The sequence below is a fragment of the Amphibalanus amphitrite genome, unplaced genomic scaffold, assembly GCF_019059575.1.
Source record: "Amphibalanus amphitrite isolate SeventyFive unplaced genomic scaffold, NRLGWU_Aamphi_draft 002005F_arrow, whole genome shotgun sequence".
In the NCBI taxonomy this organism is placed as follows: Eukaryota; Metazoa; Arthropoda; class Thecostraca; order Balanomorpha; family Balanidae; genus Amphibalanus; species Amphibalanus amphitrite.
Genome location: NW_024883498.1, coordinates 58 through 16,655, shown reverse-complemented (window position 1 = coordinate 16,655; position 16,598 = coordinate 58). Strand labels below are relative to the sequence as shown.

The 16,598-nt window shown below is 47.0% G+C and overlaps 1 protein-coding gene across 1 annotated transcript in view; it reads left to right on the top strand.

Annotated features, from left to right (window-relative positions):
* Positions 1 to 16,030, top strand: part of LOC122376070 (voltage-dependent T-type calcium channel subunit alpha-1G-like) — a gene marked incomplete at its 3' end in the record, with an annotated part of 59,448 nt that extends 43,418 nt beyond the window's left edge. Inside the window, exons 12-25 of the mRNA XM_043355746.1 lie at positions 2,620 to 2,746; positions 3,190 to 3,329; positions 3,974 to 4,137; positions 6,186 to 6,302; positions 8,749 to 9,127; positions 9,577 to 9,782; positions 10,265 to 10,457; positions 11,055 to 11,204; positions 11,569 to 11,730; positions 12,233 to 12,451; positions 12,915 to 13,107; positions 14,570 to 14,721; positions 15,465 to 15,586; positions 15,900 to 16,030. Coding sequence (XP_043211681.1) covers positions 2,620 to 2,746; positions 3,190 to 3,329; positions 3,974 to 4,137; positions 6,186 to 6,302; positions 8,749 to 9,127; positions 9,577 to 9,782; positions 10,265 to 10,457; positions 11,055 to 11,204; positions 11,569 to 11,730; positions 12,233 to 12,451; positions 12,915 to 13,107; positions 14,570 to 14,721; positions 15,465 to 15,586; positions 15,900 to 16,030 — 2,455 coding nt within the window. The remainder of the gene's footprint in view (positions 1 to 2,619; positions 2,747 to 3,189; positions 3,330 to 3,973; positions 4,138 to 6,185; positions 6,303 to 8,748; positions 9,128 to 9,576; positions 9,783 to 10,264; positions 10,458 to 11,054; positions 11,205 to 11,568; positions 11,731 to 12,232; positions 12,452 to 12,914; positions 13,108 to 14,569; positions 14,722 to 15,464; positions 15,587 to 15,899) is intronic.
* Between the last annotated feature and the right edge of the window lie 568 nt (positions 16,031 to 16,598).

Sequence of the window (16,598 nt, the reverse complement as noted above, 5' to 3'; positions counted from 1 at the left end):
CTGGACTGAGGTGTCCGTCTATTGTATGAGATCGCGGTCGTGTTTTTGTGACGTCATAGATACTGGATACTCCCAAAGTCGGCCTATCCTGAACCGAAGGTCATCACGCATGACACATATGACGTCATAGTTCAGATTATGTGACGTCACAAGGGCAGCTGACAGGTCGCACCGGCTCGTTGTTTTATTACCATTGGGGTTAGATGTTGGTGTCTTGTTTTTACTGTTTTTTTCGTACCCGCACAATATGACTGAATGACGTCACCGTTTATCTTGATGACGTCACTCACAATGATGCTCAATGTACAATGTCACTAGTGGTGTGCATGACGTCATGACACATGAAATCGGTGCATCGTTTTCATGTTTAGCAGAACGTTCGATGACTTGTGTTGCAAAAGTCCCAGCTCATATGTTGACCTAAAATGGCATCAGTCGTTTTCCTGTAACATTTATCGGTAAATGAAAATACTAACTGTGTTTGTAAAACGTTCTTTAGGCCTGTTGTGTTAATATTTTATAACCTTCTTGTTACTGTCCAGTGTCCACCCACATGTTTGCGACTGTCGTCTTAAGAAATCTATAGTTTATGTTACGGCACTTTGAATGCGTTGTGATTCGTCCCGAGTCCGACAGTTACTTTTATTTTCCCTAACATATAAGCAATTGCATATGCCATCAGCAAAGGACCTTTTGTGTCTACAAAGCATTTTGGAAGAAGATAAGCGAACGACTTTTTCTAAACAATGTAGACAACAATGGGAACAGGCCTAGATATTTTCAGCTAAAGGCATCCGAAGACGTTAACATTAAAGGCATGCCCTTTTATTTCCAATTAAATAATAACAATAAATCGCTTGTAACGCCCAGCCATAAAAAAATGCACAAATGCTCACAAAATCATCCGGCAACATCGATGTTTTGTCCTCTCTCCAAGAACGTAACTTTTACCGGTGATTAACGAATGTTGCCGGCCAGATCTAAGCATGAAATTGCAGCGTTGTTCCTTTTTTTGTAGAAGCTATGTAGAAACACACGCAACATAGCATAGTGTGTAGCCACCTAGGTAACATAACAAAACATTTAAACAAGTTACAAATTAGATCGTCTCCTTCGTTTAATGGGCCATAGGCGTTTCCCAACTAGGTACTACTGCTCAACTGTTCAATGCTCATGTAGTTTGCTTTGTTTCTCTAAGCTGAAAAGCATGCTCCTCATACATCCTTGTGAGCGAATATTTATTCAATATAAGATAAACTGAGCTTCCATCTGGCTCAGTGGCGAAAAACGACCATTGCTAATTTAGTTAAACGTCGAAGCAATAAAATCCGTCCTACCAGTGTTTGTGTTCTTTTTCCATTGCACCTGAACACCAAATGACTGTCAAGCTGTAGGTACATTTAGCGTACATGTACAGTAGGTACATGTACCCAAATTAGGCTTAGTACGTTCTGATACTTAGAGACATCAATGCACCGTGCGCACTTCTTAGGCATCCTAAACTATATCATGTTGTATAATTACCTACTTTAAACCTGGTTACTTGGTTAGTTTTTTATGCATCCTTGAATACCCGTATAAAGATTACTATCACGACACAGCACCTTGAGGGACTTGGCTCATGTGCAAGGCATCATGCATCTCTCTTTGAAAAGGAAGCACAAGTGCTGAAAAATAAAATAATGACACGTTTGTTGCTCTTACTATCCAGCCAGCCAACGGAAGGCACTCGGTAGGAGCGGTTTAGCTTCGACTTTATCCCTTTGCTCTATTCTCGTGACGATTTTACTTGGCTTGCGAATGTGAATTCCTGATATATATATTTTCATGCAGTGTACGCTTCAGCCTATGATTTTTGCAGTGGGGAAGGATTTTGTGCCGCTGGTTCACTGGGGTAGCTTGCTTTTCTCTTTTTCTCCCTTTATTTGAACAGCTTCTATTTAGCTCGTTTTTTTTACATTCCCCACCGCGCGTACATGATGCTTTTTATAACATTTACGAACTTAGAGATGGGTTTGTTGGTTGGATTTAGGACTGTTAGGAGTATGCTTTTATATTAATAATTCAGCTATATTTCTTCACTTTAAAGCAGAATACCTTATACCATGGCGTAATACACCAATAACGATGTCATAACCCATTCATAAAGAGCTTTGTTAAAGGTATTTTACAGCTGCTTTAGCTTTAACCCTTTACCTGCATTCGTATATATCCCCTTGCTTTTGAGTTCTTCTCGCTTTGACTCGTTTTGCCACTTCCGATGGCTTTTCGGCACATGCTTTCGACATCTCATTGGATGTGTTCCTTGCTTGCATTGCAAAATTATGCACGAACTGGTAATCACTTTTGGCATACATGGTCTCCCCATGAAATATTTCACTGGAATCGGCTGTGTGTTTACTGCCCTGGTTGGCTTGACGTGACACTGAAGTCTGAACCTTACACAGCAACTTTTTCTTTGTTTACATTCCTTTTCACATTGCTCGTATTGCTACGTCTGCAGTTGTGAAGATTTTTCAAGCAATGACCGAACACCTCTGAAGCTTGACATTTGAGCCCCCCCCCCCATCTGTACCCCCTCTGACTCCCGTGGCTGCGGCGACTCCGTGTGACTCTCAGGGCCGGCGGCGGCGGCGGAGTCATATGAGTCACATGAGCTACTTCAGCCCGGCTCCGGAGCCCGGTGACCCGACCCTGGCGCGCTCTGTGTCACTGGACTACAGACAGGAGAGGCGGCGGCTCACAGGTCAGTCGAGAGCTAGTTATAACAGAATCGGCACAGGTGAATCGAGACGTCCATCTTCTCAATTTGGACGGAGGGATTCTACACGAGGAGGGGTTACAGTAGTGTTGTTGTCGGCAAAAGAAGCTGATTTGTGTCTATTTTAATGTGAAAGAAAGTAAAATTTCTATGAAATTAGCATTACTTGATCTAACGCATGGCCTAACCCTAGCCCACCAGATTTCTTACATCTGTCCTGTCTTGTCGCTTGTCCTGCTGCACCTTCTCTGTCGTGTTCCAGTCTTCACTTGACCTGAAATTCCCTGTAGGGCTATTTTGAACCTATCCTGGACTACGTGAAACCCGCCCGACCCTTTTCTGACCCTAATCCACCCTGATCCTCACCAAACCTTACCCTATGACATCTCTTTAGTGACCTGACCTTCTCTGACCGCCCGTCCCACCAGACGTATCACACCTAACAGCTCCCCCGGAGATCATGATGCCGATCATCACGAGGACGGCGGCCACGCCTCAGTCATCTCCTCACGCCACGCTGGAGAGTCGGCACAACCACCGGCACGCAGCTCTGGCTGACGTCATACAGGTGAGAGGGGAGAGAGAGAGAGAGAGAGCAGGCACAACCACCGGCACTCTGCCCTGGCGGACGTCATACAGGTGAGAAGGGAGAGAGAGAGAGAGAGAGAGAGAGAGAGAGAGAGAGAGAGAGAGAGAGAGAGAGAGCAGGCACAACCACCGGCACGCTGCCCTGGCTGACGTCATACATGTGAGAGAGAGAGAGAGAGAGAGAGAGAGAGAGAGAGAGAGAGAGAGAGAGAGAGAGAGAGAGAAAGAGAGAGAGATAGAGAGAGAGAGAGAGAGAGAGAGAGAGAGGAGAGAGAGCACCGTCACACCTCACTAGCTGATGTCATATCGGTGAAAGGGAATATGACTTTATTGGGAGAGACAAAGCTGCAAAGAGCTGAGGCCTGAGTGTATTATAAAGGGCTGCTAGGCTTCTTGCTCGTAGGAGGTATTGCCAAATATTATGTCAATGATAATCTTTGTTTGTGTTCTGTTCATATTTTTTACCACTTGAGCTTTTATCAATCTTCAAACTTTCTTTCTCATGCCTTAACTGTCTCGTTTTGGCCCCCACCCGGTTTGAGTTTTAAACTGATTATTTTATTTATTCCGATAAATGTTATCGATGTTTCATCTCCTTATGACCCGTCGGCCTGTATCCCGCAGGGTGGCGAGTGCCGGAACGGTTCCGGTCTCTCGGGGACGGGCCACTGTTCACTGAGCTCCTGTCCGTCGACACCGGGCCGCTCTGACGTCAGCAGCCACGAGCCAATCGCTGAGGAGGGTGAGGAGGGTACCTCTGAACAGGAGACACCGCAGCCCACTCTCAGGTACGCCATCTTCTTTCCGTCCTCAAGACTTCTTTCCTTCTTTTCCATCCTTGAGACAGTCAACTCCTCCACGCCCCTAAACCCTTGTTCCGGGCTGGACAGTGAACGGTCACCTTTATCCGAAGGGTGTAGCTCCTCAGGAACAGGTTCACGCGCGGTGCGGTGACCGGTAGCGCGGAGTCTGGGTGGCCTGTTCACTGTGACGGGTTCAGCTCCGGTGGAGCACAGGGGCGGCCGCCCAGACCATATTAATTGGTAATTATCGATGAGTAGTTTCAATTTGAATGCTGACTCATTTTTACTCGTAATTCGTAATAACAGGACTTACACCCTTTGAATACGCGCAGATGATAATATTACACGTGTAATTTTATTAGAGAGACAACCTTTTCATTATCTAATTCTCATTGATGCCGTAACGATTTTGCTGTCCAGTTAACTGGGAACATCCAACATTCAGACCGATTCAGTCTCTGGGTCTCAAACGATTTACTGCTTCAGAGCTTGGAAATTGGCCAACGCATTTCCCGGAGCCGACGTCTTCAATTTGGCCGCTTAGTGTGGAGCTGTTGCCGCATTTAAAGCAGACGCTATTTTCTTTCTTTTCCGCTTATTTACGCAGAAGGCAGCCACTTAGGAAATCGATGTGACTTGCTGCCTGCTGGTAAAAAAGCGTTCAACTTTCGTTCGTTAGTTGCTTGTATGTCGCGGTTCTGCAGTATAGTTCTGTAGTATGGTACAGGCGAGGGCGTATTTACATCGGTTAGGTATGTGAGGAAGTAAGTTGAAGTTCGAACATATCAACTGGTAGCCAAAGGTACTGCTTCACAGCAGAAGACGTCACATCCGAACGGCCAGGAACGCGGGGTCTCGTTGCCGTTTCTTATATCACTTCTAACCACGCAGAAAATTACTATGCGCAATCTTATATTGGTGCTAGGGACAAAAAAGTTAAATCGATTTATTTGTCGAATTCGAAAAAACATCCTAGCAACATTTCGCTCAGCGTTCACTTTCCTTTCAGTTGTAGTCAACCCATCCTATTTCCCACAAACAGCCCCAGACTACATCGTAGCGCCTGCACGCTGGTCTACCGCGGTCGTCTCTGAGCCAATCAGAAACCCATTACCAGCCTCTGTCGACGTCACCGGGACGTTTTGTGACGTCACAGGGGGTGTTGACCGAGTCGACGCCTCGGTATTTGCAGAGTCCACCGCAGGCCTTTTGATGTGCCGACGCCGGCCTCGCTGGGCTGGGCCAATAGTCATCGGTTGATCACGTGATCTGTTGCTGTCACTTGGCGCTAGGCTGTGCAGAATGGTAGGGTCACGTGACACTATGGTGTGAGAATAGTTATAGTCACGTGATACCGATCTGAGTAGACGGGAAATGTGTTTTGCGTTGTTGTTGAAGGGGGTGTTAGCAAGAAACATGAGATTCAATGCGTCGACAAGGTGTTTGCTGTTGTGTTTCTGGACTACGGGTGCTTGTTACAGGTACTTGTTTCGTAATGCAGAACTTGTTTTAGCTTATTTTCATCGCTATTAATATTGCGACATAAGCTCGGTTTTAAGCTACAACACTGTCGATAAGCCAAAACATGTCGAACATTGTGGCTTAAAATCCCCGAACGGAAAAAGTTGACTTCATATTTATTTGCCTAATCCCTATAACTCAACATTCCGCAAGTGTTATTACGTACTCGCCCATATGCTGAATGTTGCTTGCCCACCGATAAGCTTTATAAGTGCCATTTGTCCCGCCTATTATTCGGATCGACGTTGTTCGTCCTCGGGTCAACTGCCGACCTCTGTGTGTGCGATCCCTTCCGATGTTCTTCCCTGTCCTTGACTCTGATGAGTCTTTCTCCACGAATAAACGCTTTTTAATCCAGAATCAGCTGCTGTATTGATATGAGTCTTATCGGCTCCGCTGCTTTTGCAGGCATATATGTAGGCATGTAGCTACTAATCACTGTTCATGTCTCTACCGCTGCGTTTTTCTGAGTTGTGATGAGTTATACCGAGCTCTGCCCCTCCCTTTTCCAGTCGTCAGGCGAGCGTCAACCGCGGCCAGCCTCGCTCCTGTCTGGCCCGCAGCAGGAGTGTCAGGAGCGGTCACAAAGTCGAGATCGATGACCCGGCATCGGCACCTACGGCCGATAGGTCAGTGGGGTCAGTCGGTACACGGGAGAAGTTGGGGCAGGGTAGGTCAGAAGGGCCAGAAAATGTCAACAGCGAATACCAGCTGAGATCATGACGGGCCGCCGGGAGGCGTCATTTGGCAAACGGGCGGGGTTGGAATGGGTCCACAGAGGTTGAACTTAAGCAAGGAAAGGTTGGAGTGGGTCAAGAGAGGTCAAGAGATGTCAACTTAAGCAAGGACAGGTCAGAATATATCAGGATAATATCAGTGGGTTAGCAAGGATCGGGTCAGGTCGGTGGAGTTATCGACAAATCGCAGGCAGGTATCAGGGCAGGTCAAGAGTTCAGAGGTCAACAGAGGCATTTGCAGGTCATTAGGGTCTGGAGTCTAAGCAAGTCCTCCAACCCAGCCGATCAGGAGATCCAGACCAAATTTCACAACATTTTACAACATTTCACAACATTCACAACATTCCACAACTATTTCACAACATTACAGCTGTTTTCTTAATCCTTTTCTCTTCCCCCTCGCCCATTCATGCCCCCCCCCCCCCCGTATGCTGTGGACAGCTTTGTCGACACTAAATATAAAACTGGGCAGTCGCCTTTCAACCATCCACCTCGACCGCCTGCAACGAGCACTAACTCCTAGCACTATACGCAGTCCATCAACTAGCACCATCCACTAGCACCATCCGCTTGCACCATTCGCTTGCACTCTCAGCTACCATCCGCTAGCAGGCCTAGCTTTTAGCACTGTTTACTAGCACCACCACTAGCACCACTATTCTAGTATAAGTGCTAACCTCAGAAGCTCGGCATTGGCAAACAATATGCTCGTCTCAAGTGGCTGGCCTCTGAATGGTTGACGAGAACCGAGCCGAGCACAGCCGAGGAGACGGCTTTGGGAGGGTCTCATTTGAGCCGACTTCTGAGCACCGCCTGCGAAACGTTCAAAGACGGGAGAGAGGGAGAGGGAGAAAGAGAGAGAGAGAGAGAGAGAGAGAGAGAGAGAGAGAGAGAGAGAGAGAAAGAGAGAGAGAGAGAGAGGGAGAGGTGAGGTGAGTGAGTGAGTGAGTGAGTGAGTGAGTGAGTGAGTGAGTGAGAGTGAGTGGGAGAGGGAGAGAGAGAGAGAGATAGGGGGGAGAGGATCGTGGTGAAAGGGAGTGAAACTAACTGCATAGGAGAGGAGTTGATGGAAAATTAAGGCCTGGCTACACTATGCGTTTTCTTCGTGCGTTTTTTGCGTGTTTGCGTGTTTTGCGTGATATCGTTCTAGAAAAAAGGATATTACGTTTTTGTGATGTTTTTCACCTTAAATTTTAGTTACATAAGAGTTATTTTAGCTTTTGTATCTAACCAAAGCTAAAATTATATAGTTTATAACTTTTTTCCTAGAACGATATTACGCAAAACACGCAAACCTGCAAAAACGCACGCAGAAAACGCATAGTGTAGCCAGGCCTTTAGAGAATGAAGAACAGTACGATGGGATGCTCGGAGATAGAGAAGCAGCAGCGGACTAATTGGGAAAGAGGAGTGAAAACCTCTGTGAAAAACTTTTCAGTGGGGAGAGAACAGTATTGCAGAGGTGGCGAGAGAATTGCGTTGATCGTGTTGGTCTCAGAGGCAGGTGCAGTACGAATTGCGAAAGCCCGATAAATTGGAACGCTTTGAAGCTGCAGCTATAGCCGCAGTGACATTCATCGAGCAGTGGCGGCGGCGAGCGAGTTTTGGTATCGCCTTTAGCTGTATTCGAATCAGTGGTTTTGTATAGGGTCAGGGGCGAAAGGAGAACGATTCGTAGCCCAAAGAATTGATTGAGAAGAGGCAGGAAGCATCTGACAAAAGACGGCTGTCCAGGGCACAGTCGGGGAATAGGCAGGATATTTATTTCACTAATGGTCTGTATGTAACGTAGATAATAATTCGCACAAACGCTATTGCTAAAATTGCAGCTTTGTTTATTGAGGGCGACGTGCTCATATTTAAACCAATTGGACAGTGTTTTTTTCTGCAGCGAGATCTGAAAACGCCGAACGCAGACCGACAAACGAGAGTGCACTTTGGAGCAACATTCATAATGCACTCCGCAAAATGTACGCCCGCCCGACGCGTGTCATAAATGTTCGTTAGTGTTGGTCGATCCGCGCGGGAACACGTTGAACGGATATTTATATTCTCCACAGACAAGGCAACGGGCGGAAACTTTTGTAGGCAGGCAGAGTGCTACCTTGCACACACGTGTTAAAGGTTCGTAACATTTTAGGTGGGGGGAGCAACGATCTCTTAATTGTCCGAATGTGCGAAAATTTACTGCATTTTTTTCTCGCACAAAAGGGATGGGTAAACAAGATGTCTCAATATTTTGCTTGGTTTGTTTTCGTAATGTATTCTTATTCCCTAAATCAAACCCACTGACTGTAATAGAATTGCTTGTTACTGACTCATGGCCCTCGCTTCCCAGGCTGTCGGGGCGAGACGAGCCATACCAGCGGTACAATGGTCGCGTGAGGAAGTTCTCATGCGACTCCCAGCAGCGCGCCCCGTCCAGCGACGGCTCCAGAAGGCTGAGTTTCTCCGACACACCGTCCAGCTACATGGCCAGCCGTCATAACTCCTTTGGCAGTCGCCGAAACTCCACAGTTAGCCGGCATAACTCGTTTGGGAGTCGGCCTAACTCACTGAGTAGTCGGCAGAATTCCTTTCGGAGTCGAAACAACTCGATTGGAAGCCGGTACTATTCGATCGGGAGCCGCCAAAACTCAGTCGGAAGCAGGAGAAATTCGGTCACCAGCAGACAAAACTCGTTCCGGTTCAGTCGACAGAGCTCACTGCATCGGCAGGTAAGCTGAGCTGTTCATCAACTAAAATCATAGAAATTTATTGCTTCATCGTTCCGTCCTTTCCATTTTCAAGACATTCAAATATCTCTCCTTCACACCTCAATCCCCTGTTCTAGCACGGTCAACCTTATCCCATGCGGATAAGGAGAAGCCCGTAGCCGGACATACGGTGACTGTCAGGGGGCTGCGTGGCTTGTCCTCTGGACGGGCTCAGACCCGACCAACTGCCTATATCCATATCAGTTAAATTTGATTAACTTTTGAGTTATCAAGGATAATTTTGATGTCTGTACTCAAGGTGAATGCTGACGACATGCTAGCAATATCTTTTTTTTTTGCATCCCTCGCCCACTTAGACTCTTACCCTCTTCATAGCCTCACACCTCCCCCTCCCTTGCCACTCTGACGTCATCACACCGTCATGACGTCACTCTGTCAATCGTCTGCAGTCCTCGGTGTGCTCCTGGTCATCGGCGGCGCCCAAGTTCACCGTTCTGGCCCTGGACACTATACCACTGGACCGAAGTGGGTCGGCTCTCACCAACTCCATATCGCCACATAAGAAGGTGCCGAAGCTACTGGGTCTCTTCGAGCCGCTCGAGTGTATGAAGAAGAGGGCAGACTGGTCGCTATATCTCTTCGCCCCGGATAATGTGTAAGTGAGAGGTAGGGTTAGATTGGGGTAGAGGGGCTGGCGGTCTCTTAGAAGGAGAGGGTACTAGGTAACGAGAGATTGAAAAAGAGGTGTTTTGTCTTCAATCCCTCCTTCAATCCCTTTCAGTCCCCATTGCGGGGTCAAAAGGAGTTTGACTAGACTGGTCTGGATCACGGCTTTGTTGAGGTTCTTCTTTGAAAAAGGAATGCACCTCTAAGGCGATCATAAATGTTCTATCGAGGTAATATTAAAACGAAATCGAGATTTTTTGACGAGTCATACCAGCTCGAATATTGCATTAGCTAGTTCAACGTTCAACGATCAACGTCTTTGCTCATTATGTTTGGTTATTAACCATGAATATAAAAGTACTCGTTGGTGTGAGGCCCACATTATCGGTGAGCATCGCATCATATATCGGTGAGCGTTCCCCATTACTACTGTCTCCCCTCCCCCCCCCCCCTCTTACCTTCATGCTACAGCGTACGGCGGCTGTGCCGGTGGCTGACGGCGCAGCGCTGGTTCGACCACACCATTCTCTTCTTCATCGCCCTCAACTGCATCACCTTGGCCATGGAGAGGCCCAACATCCCTCCCGACTCGTACGAGCGCGCCTTCCTGGTCGCCTGTAACTACCTCTTCACGGTGGTCTTCGGACTGGAGATGCTGGTCAAGGTGAGTGGATTTAAGGGAATAGGAGTGTGTGGAGGTGTGATACTAAGTGGTACGGTCAGATGTAATGCAAATAGTCAGGTGAAAACGAATGCAGTGAATGCCTGATCGGCTAAAAAGCGTGATATTCTCCGCGGATTCATTTATATCGAATTACACCGCATTCTACTCATGGCTGTTCACGTGCACAGGCGACTCTTCGAACGGTGAATTGAGAATCGTATAATTATAAATATCCTTGTTTTAGTGATATAAGGAGGCCCGAATCTGATGCTGGTCGCCCACCGACCTTTATCAGCTAATCAAAACCGAATTTTGGTCCGACTGGTGAAAACCGACTGGTCAAAACCGAATGTTACAAGTCGACTGATTCCCATGGGAGAATGGAATCATTAGCTGCTCGCTTTCTACTCCTTTCCTCCATATCTTCGTCATTTCATCTTAATTGTAAATGATATTGAAACAGCGTAACAAATATGTACTCTGCCCCAATTGCCGTAATCGTCAGGCTATACATATGTGGATTTTTAGAAGGCTTTTTATGTCCATACACACATATCTACATGCATTACATACATATTCTGACCTTTTCCATTTCAGGTTATCTCCCATAACCTGTTGTACGGCCACAACAGCTACTTCAGCTCCGGCTGGAACGTCATGGACGGCATCCTGGTACTCATCAGCGTGGTTGACCTCTGCATGTCTCTCATGTCCACCGGCTCGCCAAAGATCTTCAACATACTCAGGGTCAGTTGTCAGAGAGAGGGGGAGGGAGAGAGAGGGGAGGGAGAGAGAGAGAGAGAGAGAGAGAGAGAGAGAGAGAGAGAGAGAGAGAGAGAGAGAGAGAGAGAGAGAGAGAGAGAGAGAGAGAGAGAGAGAGAGAGATTGAACACGATGGTGTTTAGAGGTTGGTCTAATACAACTTCTTTCATCAGCTGGTAAAGAATGGAAGGTGTTTTGTTTTCGGAAAACTGTTACGCTCACTGTTGTAATTCTCTGTCGGCAGAGATTTCGTCTGTTGCGCTCATTGTTGGTTGTTATTCCATGTTGTTTCGGCAGATATTTCGTCTGTTGCGCTCACGTTAGTTGTTATTCCCTGTCCTGTCGGCAGGTATTCCGTTTGTTGCGCTCACTGCGTCCCCTGCGGGTTATCAACCGCGCACCCGGTCTGAAGCTTGTGGTACAGACCCTGCTGTCCAGTCTGAAGCCCATCGGCAACATCGTCCTCATCTGCATGACCTTCTTCGTCATCTTCGGCATTCTCGGCGTCCAGGTCTGTGCGAGGAACTGGTGAAGCGTTCAGATACGGTAGAAGAACCCTGTGTCTTCGGCTTTCTGGGATATTACTGGGATATGTATTAGGACAATTTTATCGGCTATATAATTCTCACCATGCTTAACTCAACGTTTAAATGCTTTAAAACTTCTGGCATATTGGTTGATTTCGACACGAAAAAAAATCGTGTGCTGGGTAAGAGTCTTCAGAATGTTGGTTTTATGTATTCTACACAACATATTAGCATCGTTTGCATGCAGGCATAATTGAGCGATTTCGGGGAGTACCTAACGACTCGGGTACACAAAATTAGAAGCAATATTGTCGAGCTGTGCATTGTCGTTTCGATAATGGCCATACCGTTACCTAAATTCTGAGTGAATACTTCTATCAAACGGTGGCTTAGTTCAGTTTCTATCGACAATTCCAAGCACAGCTACCTACGATGAACAAAACTGGTGTAGTATATTTTCACTGACATCCTCCACTTTCCTCACAGCTGTTCAAGGGCACATTCTACTACTGCGACGGAGACGACTTAGTGGGTGTCACCAACAAAACCGAATGTCTCAGTCGACCGGGAAATGCCTGGGTCAACCGCAAGTACAACTTTGACAACCTGGGCACGGCCCTGATGGCCCTGTTCGTGCTCTCATCGAAGGACGGCTGGGTGAACATCATGTACACCGGCCTGGACGCAGTGGGGGTGGACCAGCAGGTGGGAACGAGTTGATGAGTTGTTTGGAAGCTGCCTGGACGGTGGCGCCAGTTTGTTGGTTTTGGTGGTTCTAAGCTTCTTTGGGTTTTACTGGGAGGGTTGTGAGTTAGCTGTATAATTATTTTTAGTCCATGCGATTGAAAGAACAAGAAAGGAGCCACAGGGGAACTTAACGGGACAATGAGAAAGCTTGTGGATATTGTCATTTTGATAGTGTGATTTGTAAAGTTGTCGAAAAAAGTTCTAGGTCTGTTGCATTTTTCTTGATTACCGGCCGTCAAAAATTATTGCATTTGGGCCCGGTGTCAGGTCTATGTCCAATGGCATATTTGTTTTCAATCAACCATTATCGTGATATTTCTATAAATGACAGGCAGTCAACGTTTACCCAAAGTGTGGTGTGTAAATCAGACCTATATAACATACCGTGCCGTCTAACTGCCGTCCCTCTATCCCACCGCAGCCGATCGAGAACTACTCCGAGTGGCGTCTGGTGTACTTCATCTCCTTCCTTCTCCTCGTCGGCTTCTTTGTGCTCAACATGTTCGTCGGAGTCGTGGTGGAAAACTTCCACCGGTGTCGTGAAGAACAAGAGAAGGAGGAGAAGGCGCGCAGGGCCGCCAAACGAGCCAAAAAGATGGAGAAGAAGAGGAAAAGTATGATGCTGGCCAACGGCTGCGGTTGGTGGAGACATCTTGTGGCGACTTGTCAAAGCTTAACTTGGATTGTCACCGCTGCTAGCAGCACCCGTTTGCTTGCGGCCGGCCGCCCCCGTGGTCACCTGGTGCAGCCTGAGACCCAGGCCCTGTTTTACTGTACGCTTCTAGCGGGTAGTAGCGGCTACTAGTGGTTTGGGATTACTAGCATCAACAAACTGGATGCTCACTTAGCAGTTTGTTGATGTTTCCATGGGAACCGAAATTACTACACCTTTTTAGGCGCAATTTCAAAAAGTTAATGACCAAATTCAAAACGCTCACGTGCATTTCGAACGTAAACTTTTTGAATTTGGCCTTTAACTTTTTGAAATTGCTCCTAAAAAGGTGTAGAAGACCCGCCCACTACTACCTTCTAGAAGCGTGCTGTGAGACAGGGCGGCGGGGTGCGGTCAGCCGCTTCACGGCCTGCCTTGGTATGGTTTGTCAGCCGCCGCACGATGCCTACTCCAGGACACCGTTTTTGGGACTAGTGACGTCATTAGTATATGACGTCGGTATGTGGCTTGAGCACGCCAGCGGTGGACCGAGACATTTGTTATGGTCTCGTGCATAAATTTTTATGTTCATTCATCCGTGACCTGTTTTCAAGTCAAAAAGTTCAGCTTCTTTCACTCAGTGGACATTCCTGCAAGGTAACATTTTGCCTTGCAGTCTCGATTGTTTTGCCACCCGTTGCATGGTCCACCGCTGGTTTGTGACTCTATTTTTAGCTAGGGATAGACAGCATTAGACTGCTCATCGTAAAATCACAATTTGTGGAGTAATTGATTTGGCTTAGTTGAAACATGGTTGACTCCCCGATAAACATCATATATCTTCATCTGTCATACAGCTCACTGTGGTATTTGCGCTTATTGCCTGAACTTAATGAATCAATCACACGAATAAAGCCTGCTTCTTCTCCGAGTTACTAAAAATACGACACCGTACTTTCCTGAGAGTGACCCGCATGTTTTGCTAACAATAACAAAACATTAAAATGCCGGATTCCTATCGCTTCCTTTTTATACAATTTGACAATAAGTACATCGTCAACCTTTCAGCACCGCGTGGTTTTCGAGCTTGGAACTAACAGCATGTTCAAAAATGGTTCATCGCTGTAATTTTGTCCAGCTACACCCGAAATTGAACGCCACTGCCCACTTGCCCTTCACTTTAATTTTCAATCTTTATGTCCTAACACCTTTTTGGCACCGGTATGGGCTGACTGTAAAAACTCCGCTCTACTCGTATCAATCAATTTCGAACACTTTCTCATCACTTTTTGGATGGCTGGATTATGGCTGGATCTTCAGTTATCATCGCACAATATCAATGACTAACGTTTAACGCCGTATGATTACGCTCTCTGACCTTTTCTTCCGTGCCCTTGTCCACCCTTTTCTCTTCTCCTCCACAGAAATGCGCGAGCAGCCTTACTACGCCACGTACACGCCCGGTCGCCTTCTAATCCACAACATCGTCACCTCCAAGTACTTCGACCTGGCCATAGCGAATGTGATCGGCCTGAACGTCGTCTCCATGGCCATGGAGTATTACAAGATGCCCGAGGTAGGCAAGTGCTCGGGTATCCGATACCCAAGGTAGGAAGCCAAACCGCCGTTCTGTCATTTTTATCTTCAGGAGAGTCAACCCCTTCTCTCTACGCTAACGCCTCTAACCGTCGGGTCCGGGCTGAATGATCACTTTCATCCGATGTGAGTAGCTTTTCAGGAGCAGGCTCACGTGGGGTGTGCAGTGACCGTTAGCGGGTCTGGGTGGTCTGTCCATCCAGACGGGCTCAGCCCCGACGGAGCACCAGGGTGACCGTCAGGACCAGTGTCTCCCTCTAATTCTTATCATCCTTCCGGCTCTGAAATGGTCTCATTGTACCAAAAAACATAACTAACCCTAAAAAAATAAAAAGCAGGACTCCAAGTGACCTTTGTGGTGCCAAAGATGCCTGAGGTGGGAGCTGTCGTCAGTGGGTCTCTCACGTATCCGGGCTGAGTTTTAGGTGTGGAGCACGGTGACACTTCCAGTGATCGTGGGTGGTGGCGGGATGTCCCAAAATTCAGGGATGCTGAAAATCATTGACCACCTGTAGCCAGAGAGAAGGAACCCGTGTTGGCCGATAAAAAATATAGGCGTACACATGTATTTAACTATATGAAGAGACGTTTAAAAATTGCATAAGACGCTATAGTGTTGTGGGGAATACTTTCCTTTACTTCATATTTATGAAGAAAGCAATGTGTATGACAACTTTCAGTGTTTTGTGGCTGATCTATTCCTGACATAAGCGTGATCGATAGGAGTTGCGGTATGCACTGCGCGTCTTCAACTTCTTCTTCACGGCCGTCTTCACGTTGGAGATGCTGATGAAAGTGGTGGCCCTCGGCTGGAGACGCTACCTGAAGGACAGGTCAGTGGTGAGGTGAAGGTCACCAGCTGTCTGATTTGGCGTTTGCCCCAGTAATTTATCTTGCGGTAAAAAAAAATTGGCACCATTCCTAATGTTTCAGTATCATTGCAATGCGCGACAAGGAAATAGAAAAGCTGGAATCTGGACGTCGGTATCATGGTTCTGTTTTTTTCCTTTGATTTTTGCCCTCTGTAGCCTGTGACCTCTCTGTGATCTTACTCTGACCCCTGACCGCTTACCTTTGACCTCTGACCTCTGACCTGACCTCTAACCCTTGACCGCTGATCTCTGACCTGACCGCTGACCTCCCGCTTCTGTTGTACAGGTGGAACCAGCTCGACGTCGGTATCGTGGTCCTCTCCGTGGTCGGTATCGTTCTGGAGGAGATGGAAAACGATCTGATTCCCATCAACCCGACCATCATTCGCGTCATGAGGGTCATGAGGATAGCCAGGGGTGAGTATGAGGGTCATGAGGATAGCCAGGGGTGAGTATGAGGGTCATGAGGATAGCCAGGGGTGAGTATGAGGGTCATGAGGATAGCCAGGGGTGAGTATGAGGGTCACGAGGATAGCCAGGGGTGAGTATGAGGGTCATGAGGATAGCCAGGGGTGAGTGGACCAACTCGGGACGGACTAAGGTCTGCAGAGGTGGGCGACCCGCTGGCCACGCGTCTGAAAAGATTGAACAGGACCTGTTAATTTGTTGGTGTAAATAGTTAGGTTTTGATTGAACGACTGACTGACGGACTTCCTTAATGAATGAATTGATGGAAGGATGAATGAATTTATCTACGAATGAATGAATGAATGAATGACTGAACGAATGAATGTTAAAATATGTGATGGAATGTGTATGAGCTTTCTGCGAAAGGAAAATAACGCATGTTATACAAAGCATTCAACCTCGATGCGTAAAAAATGCGTTCGTCTTAAATTGGCGTTCAATTCAAATGGTGGTGCATAAAAATCGCAGTTGATGCCTTTTCGAAATTGCGTCTCCCTTGTTGCCATTTTATCGTTCT